Source organism: Siniperca chuatsi, linkage group LG7 (assembly GCF_020085105.1).
Source record: "Siniperca chuatsi isolate FFG_IHB_CAS linkage group LG7, ASM2008510v1, whole genome shotgun sequence".
Taxonomy (NCBI): Eukaryota; Metazoa; Chordata; class Actinopteri; order Centrarchiformes; family Sinipercidae; genus Siniperca; species Siniperca chuatsi.
The window spans coordinates 26,063,963-26,073,164 of record NC_058048.1 but is presented as its reverse complement, the minus strand read 5'-3'; the positions used below and the strand labels follow the sequence as shown (position 1 = coordinate 26,073,164).

At 40.3% G+C, this 9,202-nt stretch overlaps 2 protein-coding genes across 2 annotated transcripts; one reads left to right on the top strand and one right to left on the bottom strand.

Moving 5' to 3' along the window:
• The first annotated feature begins 1,101 nt into the window (after nucleotides 1–1,101).
• Nucleotides 1,102–3,213, top strand: ttc36 (tetratricopeptide repeat domain 36). Its single transcript, XM_044203268.1, has 3 exons — nucleotides 1,102–1,265; nucleotides 1,497–1,685; nucleotides 2,806–3,213. The coding sequence occupies exons 1-3, from the start codon at nucleotides 1,160–1,162 to the stop codon at nucleotides 3,072–3,074; spliced, it is 564 nt and encodes a 187-aa protein (XP_044059203.1). The 5' UTR covers nucleotides 1,102–1,159; the 3' UTR covers nucleotides 3,075–3,213.
• On the bottom strand, nucleotides 3,205–8,723 carry LOC122879300 (F-box only protein 40). The gene is made up of 3 exons (XM_044203267.1): nucleotides 8,633–8,723; nucleotides 6,232–8,109; nucleotides 3,205–4,192 (listed from the first exon to the last, which is right to left on the bottom strand). Exons 2-3 carry the CDS (start codon nucleotides 8,092–8,094, stop codon nucleotides 4,010–4,012), a joined length of 2,046 nt encoding a protein of 681 aa, XP_044059202.1. The 5' UTR covers nucleotides 8,095–8,109; nucleotides 8,633–8,723; the 3' UTR covers nucleotides 3,205–4,009.
• Between the last annotated feature and the right edge of the window lie 479 nt (nucleotides 8,724–9,202).

Sequence of the window (9,202 nt, the reverse complement as noted above, 5' to 3'; positions counted from 1 at the left end):
ATTCACTGTAGCTTCCCTCCACACTGTCTGCAACAATCTGCTGCTGACCATGTTCTTCTTGTCCTGGACTGAAGAGTTTTCTCTAATTTGTATCTGTCTGTGTCTGATGATGTCGCCACTACTGTCTTGGCTGCTGGTGACAGTGGCTACTCTTCCCCAGTCACAATTTCATTTCACAGACAAAATAAATTCATTTATTCATTATTATAAATTCATTATCAGACAAATTCTGAATTTCACCTAGCTACTGCAGGACCATGATGCTACCTGTTCAGTTTCTGGATAGCTAGCCAAGTGAAGCACTACATTAGCATTACAGACATTTAGTGCTAAAAATGCTGTTTAATGGACAAGCATTTCAAATACAAACCCACCAGAGTGCACATGAACTTCTCAGCAACAGTTCCAGAGATTTTGCGTCAATGTCATGTGTTCCATAGAATGCAGGTCATGGTGCAGGTAGATCCAAATCCCATTCAACTTCAAGATGGTGGATCATTTCTCACACACTAACTAAAATGATGCTCAGTGGCATCACGCTCACTGCTGCCGCCACTGGCCGGAAGCTGTACTGACAAAGCAGCACAGTGTTGTCTTGCCCTCTCTTTTAGCTACGCTGTGTCCCACTAGCTTCTGATACCTATAGTAACCGGCTTTCTCATACCAGTCCTTCTGATAAACTGAAACATGTTCTTGAGGTTTTCTGTCAGTTTTTTTCTGCTAAATGGCTATCTACTACTGTACCTGAAAATCTGGGCATTCCTTAATTTTAAATAAAGACACATTTATTTTGTTAGTATACAATAACTACAAATCCCATGAGGTTTGGACAGCATGCTGGAAACTTTTTCTTCACTTTGCACTGAGCAGAAATCATCAGATAGAATATCTCTGAGAACATTGTCTCCTTTTGCAATTATAACAGCAGCTCTGCAGTGTGCAGTTATCCCTGGCCTGCATTTTTGAGTTAACCAAATACAGATGTGTTCACTGCAGGCTAAACTCAAAGTCCACCTCCCTGCTTCCGCCCCCTTCTTTGATTGGTTGGTGGAATTGGCAGAAGTTAGCAGAGGAAAAATTCTCCACCCAGCTGTAATTTAGGTGTCATGATTTTCCTATTTTGCCATCCTTCTCTGCTTTCTTTACAGACACCGGTAAGATGGCCTCGGCACATGACAGAGCTGTACTTCAGGCTATATTCAACCCCACCACCCCCTTTGGAGACATCCATGGCCTGAACCAAGAGGAGGAATTAATTGATGATGGTGAGTGTGAGCTTCTGACTTGATGTGTTTGTACATATCATGTCACAGCTTTTTATGTTTATCATTTCATAGCATATTGAATTTATTTGAACGCATTCCATTCCTGGACTAAAAAAAACATGACATTTTAATCCAAGTTGAGTTCTGGGTGACATTTCTGTGTTTTCCTTGCCACAGTACCTGTCAATTGAGTTTGAGTGCTTTTTCAACCTGTTTATCTCCCCCCGCCAGACAGTTGCTTTGACACAGAGTTGCTGAAGCAAGTAAAAGAGTTGGAGATGCAGGGTGTCTCGGCAGCAGAGGCTGGGGATTTGCAAGCTGCACTTCAACTGTTCAGCCAGGCAATCCAGATCCTGCCTCAGCGAGCCTCAGCTTATAACAACCGGGCACAGGCCCTGCGGCTGCAGGGGAATACAGCAGGTACATGCCACAAATTCAATAATAACCCTTTCCATAGACACCGCCATGTGTATATCAGACTGTCGAGTCTGAGGCCAGCGTGACACCACATCAGAGCTTTGTCTATCTGATGCACTTTGCCAACAGTGTTACAGTACTGGCTCTGAGTCAGCCGTGTGTTAGGTACCTTTACCTGCTGTCTGTCATAAGGGTGGCAGGGTTGTATACACTAAATGTACATAAATACAGGGATTTTGGTATTTTAGTCAGTAGTTAGTATCTGAATTGTCTAAAGGTTTAAGAATTCCTTGTGTGCTTCAATGAATTTCCTGTATTTTATAGATTCAGTGTATTATAAAGTACAACATTGTAATTACAAAAGTGGCAGATGTGCAGTAACAGGTTATAGCTAATCCTGTCATGTTAAAACCCTTGTAATTTTTATTTCTTGGATTATTAAACCTCTGTGGCACATGTGAGTATTGCTGTGGTGTTTTTACACTCACTCCCTAGAGATCATTTTGTCAGTCACACCATGTATTCAGTACTGTAACATCTTTTTACTTGCCTTGTCTGTTTCTAAAATTGGAGTTTCTATCTATATAGGTGGTGCTTTTCAATTTGTCTGTAACCTGGTGCCAGTTGTTGTTCATGCTGACTAATAAGATCGTCTGAATATTCCCAACAAAACGCCTGCTACATGTCTATTTAAAATAATATGCGGAAAATGTGAAATGAGCATAAGCTGAATCCCTCCTGTGTAGTAGAGTAGCGAAACACTGTAGTACTGTATTCATCTTAAAATGTCATTGTTTGTCACTTGAAAATAGTACAGCGATTGAGATTACTAATAAGTTTGAGACTGCTGTACTTTTTGGATTAATGAAAAATATCAGATTGTTAGGTTATAGTCAGTTTTTAGAGTATGATAATATTAGAATTATTGTAAATACATTTTTATATGACTGCATAATCTACAGTACTTGGTGGTAAAGTCATTTCTAAGCAAATTCAGCAACATTACTCAGATTGAATATTACAGTAGACTGACTTTAAACCCAGACTGAGTAGCCTGTAAAACATATTGAAATTCAACTTTCCAGACATGTGAGTGCCTCACAGTGCTCTTCTATCCTCTCAGGAGCGCTGGAGGACCTGGGCCGGGCCATCTCTCTGAGCGGCGACACTGGACGAACTGCCTGCCAGGCGCTGGTACAAAGAGGCCTTTTACGTAGATTAGCATGCCAGGGTGATGAAGCCAGAGCAGATTTTGAGAAAGCAGCTGCACTTGGAAGTGAATTTGCTCGACAACAGGCTGTGGTTCTTAATCCGTATGCAGCCCTGTGCAACAAAATGCTGTCAGAGGTGATCAACAAACTACGCAACCCTGAAGTGTCTGAGATGCAGTAGTTAATGTAGACAATTCGTTACTTGGACACCTTTTCTGTTATGAAGTCTGTGGTTAATAAAAGAAAGTTTTTAGCTTTTAATGTCATTTTAATTCCACTGACTGTACTGCTGTGAAATAAATAAGGCCAAATGCAAGTCAGATTTATTATACAGTGTATAATGTCACACATATATCACAGTCCTTGCATTTTCCTTTCTAAATTAGAAACAAAGTTGTCAGTGTTCTCATCATGAAGCATGCACTGCTGTGTTTAATCTAATATGACATATAGGACATGTGATATTGTGTTCAGCATTGAAATACCAAAACTTGTTTTATGCGTCCACACAGATGAAGTACTTCAGCTTTTCTCCAGTAGATGTCAGTCTTGTCATGTTGAAAACAGCTGCATCTGCTGCCCTCATTTCTTTGAAATAATGCTTTTCACCACAAGAATGAAATAAGATGGAACAAACAGCACTAGTCAGCTCAGTATTCTAAACAAAGGCAAATAATCTGATATTAGAGAATATGAGGACCTCTCTCAAACACCATCTCAACACATTTGTGAATTTAATGTTCTCAAAGGGATAATTTAAGTTTCATCTTCTCTCAATAAACTCTTACAAATGCTGCATAAATAGATCTATCATGAAGTATTTTGCCTACCTACAGGCAAAATGATTTGAGGAGATGTTACAAGAAAATAGAGGTTGAGTAAATCACATCAAAATCTTCAGAAATTGCAGTGTATGCCAATGTGAATTCTTCATATATGCACATTTGTCTGCAGGGCTTCAGCACACAGTTTCCCTTCTGTTTCTGTACAGTAGCTGTACAGAAGTAGGCTTTATCCACTTTACAGTTTTGTGGGTGCATACATATCACGTCTGACTGATTCTAAACATGGCATCGCTCGGGTTGTGGTCCGCCCACAGCTCTGGGACCATGAGCATTATCTTTTATGCTTTACTTCTGCATATTTGTCTCTGACCTCTCCCAGGCAGGCTAAAGCCACTGGCTCAGTGCGCTCCTCTCTCTGGTAGAAGGAGCAGGTTTTCAAGTGATCTGACATGGAAGGAGTATTGCTGAATCGCCATCTGTCCACAGAGGAAAACAGAGAGCTGAACTCCCAAACCTGTAAAACACAGAGACAGAGCTGAAATAGGCGTAGGAGGCTGCTGTCATGGCATCTATCAACTCAACTGCCGCTATGGCAATCAGGATACATTTATTTTTACTATCCATGGAATCAAGATCACAGAGCATTTTTATCACATGTCATGGCATGATGTTATTTCTGTATCCGTTCATTACAAATTTATACAAATGATGCCCTTCATTGGGGAGCAAATACCCAGCTGTTGCCCACACAGTCTTATCAACACCTTGTTTCCATGAATGATCACATATCTGACTTGTTATGGAAGCGAGGCCTCAGGCCATTCCACATCACTGATATCATCGGCACGCTCTTTGTCCCATGATCACTGCAGTACCGAGATAGTCAATGTAAAAATACACACTTGTGTATTTATACTTTATTAATCCTTCATTACCTCGGGCAGAGAGGTTTTGTTTTGCACCACATATGTAGGTTTGTTTGTTTGTCAGCAGGATATCTGGAAAAAGTACTTAATAGATTTTAAAAAGAATTGGTGGAAAGTTAGCCAAACAGCAAAAGAAAACTGATTAGTTTAGCGTAAAAATATAGTAATTTACCCTACATTTAGGTTTTGGTTCACAACTGTGGCACTGTGAATCATAGAAAAAAAACATCATCTTTTTCCTCGTTTCATAGCAAATGTTTTAACCTGCACTTGTCTGTCATTTTAATTTTTTTGCACAACTGTTTTCAACAATACTCCTACATCCAATATTTATCAAATTTGGTACATAAAATATTTATATGAGCTGTCAAAAGATTTTTAGTTTGAAGTTTTTTGTATTGTTTTCCTATGCCTGCCTTGTTGCCAAATTCTTCTAGATAATTGAATAGATAATTTGATAAAATTGCCATAACTATTAGATGACATGTGCACTCATCTACCTCAAGAAATCCTGCACATTTGATGGCATTTCATGTATAGATGGCACTACAGCGACATGATGAATTGAAATGGCCATAGCTCAATGGTCTGAATCACTTTCACTGAAATCATTGAAATTTCATCCTTACACAGTGCTCATAATTCCAGACAGAATTTAGATAATCTACGAAAATCAAGTCAGCTGGGCACGACCGCAAGGCTCAGACCACTAGACCACTAGGCGTCCCTGTGTCCTAGTGGTCTACGCCATGGGGTCTAAGGTCTAGCTTAGTGGTCTAATGTAAACACAACATCCCTGGTTTGAATCCAGTGGTTGCATGTAGCATCCCTCACTGCTATTTTTCCTGAATCCCTCTATTGTAGTACTGATTGTCTATAACTATGTGTACTTTATTCCATGTCTGGATCCAGATGGAAATTTTAATTTTGAAAATGACGATTGTGCGGCCTTGGCAGGGGTTTGTCCTCTCTAAGTGCTTTCTATAGAGCTGCCATTGATTTGTTTTTTTAATTTTATACTGTAGAACAAAATCAGCATGTTGCAACACAAAATAATAGTTTAGCACAACTGTCTAATCACCAGGCCACTGCTTGGACACCAAAGTCAGAAAGATAACAAAATGTTCCTTTTTCATGGTGCCTGACAACACATGCAGGTGTTTTTGATAAGGACACAAAAAAGTAGATAATCTCCAGTGGCTGCTTCAGTAGGAACTGTTGCCAACACAGCTGTGATTCAGTTTGTAATATTGTTAGAGAGTACTGTGGATAGTCTGGAGAGTGTTTACAATGCAGCAGCTGTCATGCTGTAGAATGTCTGAAATGTTCCAATGACAGTTGAGAACGGTGCCAGATCATAAAATGGTTGAAACTGATTCAAACATTTGGCCTTGCGTTTAGTTTCCCCTCACTGTGTACAAGGTTGAGATCAAAAAAATATATGAGATGGAATGGTAGCGCTCAATCAGTAAAATAAATATAATAATATAACAAAAAAATTCCTCTGCAGTTCAGTTAACATAAATAAATATAGTTATGACAGATGATTTGAGCAACAAATAAATAATACATTTAATTTTATGAAAGAAAAAATAAAGAAAATCTAGAAATTCTTAAGGATACTTGCTTTCTTGCGACATTTCCAGGAGCTTCCCTCGTGGGAATATGTCTTTTTCACCCACTTGAGGGAGACCATCCCTCTCTCCTGCAACAATGTGGCACACACCTCTCTCATCAGATGGGAGACCTGGGACAGCTGAGATAATGTAAGGCTGTCAAGGTAACCAGCAATGTGTTGAAGGATCTCCAGGGGCAGGCTGCTCAGGGGATCCAGATTATTTGCACCATTTTTCTGAGGGCTGAAGGTTTTCCCGCCTTCACAGAGGGAAGGGACTTCTGGCTGGAGGACAAAGGCGCTGACATCTTGGCAGAATTTAATTGTAGCATGGTGACCTGCAGGCTGAAACCTCGTCTGGGTGAAAGTGCAGCCGAGGTAAGCTAAGGGACAGCGTTGTTGGAACCAGCCCCTTAGAGAGGCCTGTATGTCAGAGTGCACATTCCTGAAATGAGAGCAGTATTCATCACGGCGAAAGAAATGGCCACACATGTAGCTGAAGGCTGAACTTGTTTTGTTATGTCTTCTGGTGACAGATTCTGCTTCGACATGTACATGAAGACCATGAGGTTTGTCTGCCATGACATCAGCAAGCGATGCATCTGTTTTGAAGGGCGCAGAGGCAAAATTGTATGTTTGTGTTCCAATATCTACATAAAGGCCATCTGTTGACACACTCTCTGAAATTAAATGTCCTTTCAGTTCCTTTTCCAGGGAGCACAGGAGTGTGGCGCTAACCTCGTCATCCTTCGGAAGATCCTCAACTGACACGCCCAAATCTGCAGTGTCAACACTCTGGTGTGCGGTCTTGGGTTTGTGTGCAGGGTCCTTCAGGTGACTACGCTTTGCTCGATAGCTCGTAGGAACATTAAACGAGCGGACAGTTTGAACCTCGATGGGTTCCAGGTTCCCATAAACAAAATCCTTTTCTCTCGGGGTGCAAGCAGGAAGTTGGCCAAAATTAATCAACATTGCCCCATTGTGCACCAGATACATGTTATATTCAGCAATGTTGACTTCCTTGCCTAACCTCTCAAGGACCCCGTCTTGCCATGGTGCAAGACCAGTTGCACCATACGTGCTAGGAGGAGCAGTAGCATTCTCTTGGCTCAGGTGTGAGTCTCTTGTCTGCTGCTGACAGTTTGATGATTCTTGCTCTTCCTTTTCCTTTCCTTTTGCCTCCTTCTTATTCAGGTTTTTGACAGTTTGCTTGCATCCCTCCATCTCCTTCTTGAATATTTTCTCCCAGGAGCTGTAGTTCTGAATACTATCCACGTCTCTGCTCTGTGCCAAAGCATCCCTCTCCTCTTGATTCAGCTCTTTTTCCTTCATCCTTGTGCAGCCATTTTCTGTAAATTCACCACAAACTAAAGAACAGGTTGCTTCCTCTGCAGGACTGTTGACCCCAGCAGAAACATCCTGAAGGGCAGGATCCTCCCCCATCAACTCAGGGAAAATGTTCTTCATTTTGATGGATCGAAACAGCAGCTCTTGGTCCCTGAGAGCCATCGCAACATCAAGATTTACCTTAGTTTGAAGGTTTTCTGAAACATTTTTGTAGAAGGTCAGATCAGTTTCTGAAACAGGCCAGCGGTTCCACTCCTGAGAGCAGCAGACCACGCTGGCAGGACAGACCTCCAGGTGTCTGGCCAGCCTATGGCGATGCATGATGAGAGGACAGCCATAGTCAACATTGAGGCAAGGGACTGTCTCATTGGGACAGAGTAGCTGGTGCTCCTCTTGCTTGCACATATGAAGGGTGGCGCCACAGTTTTTATGACACTTGATGACCATGCATGAGACAGAAATCTGCACCGGGACTTGACAGTGGACATTGTAACACTTGTCACAATGCTTATGATGGCCCACAGGCATCTTTCTGATCTTCACCTTGAGAAAGAAATAACACAACACAGAAGGTAGTAACTGTTGGCAACATTTCTTGGTTCATACTGTTAAAAGCTATATTTGCAAGTAATGTGAGAAACATATTTTATTATGAATCTTAAATGCTGATGTCAAACTGTGAAAATAAATGCACTTCATCATTGTGGCTCATGAACACAATGATCATCTGAGAAGAGTTTCAACCCAGTAACATTGTTAGAGAACAAGGTAAAATGTTTAAAGTTTGCATTTTTACACTGCACAGAGCGGCTACTTCCAAGAAAGATATTGTTAATGTACAAGTTTGATTCATTTTGAATAAAAAAATTAAAGAAGATGGTAAGTTTTTTTCTGACATACAGATTTCAAATGCATAACTAATATGGGTTCATATAATTTTAAATATTCATTTTATATCAATTTTAAAATATACAGTAGATTAAGAAAATAAATATATTATCTAAAACACAAAGATATCCAAGATTTAGTAAATAAAAACTACAACAATAACATTGAAATGTCTCACCCTTTGTTCCTGTCACCTTGTTTTTGCTGGCACATCTGAATAACCTCTGCACTGTGTCTGGACATTATAAATAGACACAACAGAGGGGCAGACAGGCCAGTGGGACGGGGCACCATTGTCACACAGCCATTAAGAGGCAAGGTCAAGTTACAGCCTCCACCTCTGCTTCACTGTGAGAGGGTGGTGATAATAGCAGTTAATCCAGGTTCTCAACAGTTTAACTACCGTATGTTCAAAAACATCAACATCGTAAGATATGCAATACATCATCTGTACATACAGTATTCTGTCAATCCTTTATGTTCCATTACCAGTAATTGTATGTGTTTACATTTCCTTCCAAAATTATAGCAACCCTTGAAAAAAGAAAAAGTAAAAAGTAATTGCATTAAAAAAGCATTAAACTGATTTTACAGATGGGTTTCTCTGATTACCAAATGTGTTTTTAGAGGTATGAAATGATTAATTATAGGGGATTATTTCTTTAATCAAAAATGTGTGCAGTATAGTAGAATACGGTACGCTTATTTGTCTTGATCCATGTCCTCCACTAGATGTCAGTCACACACT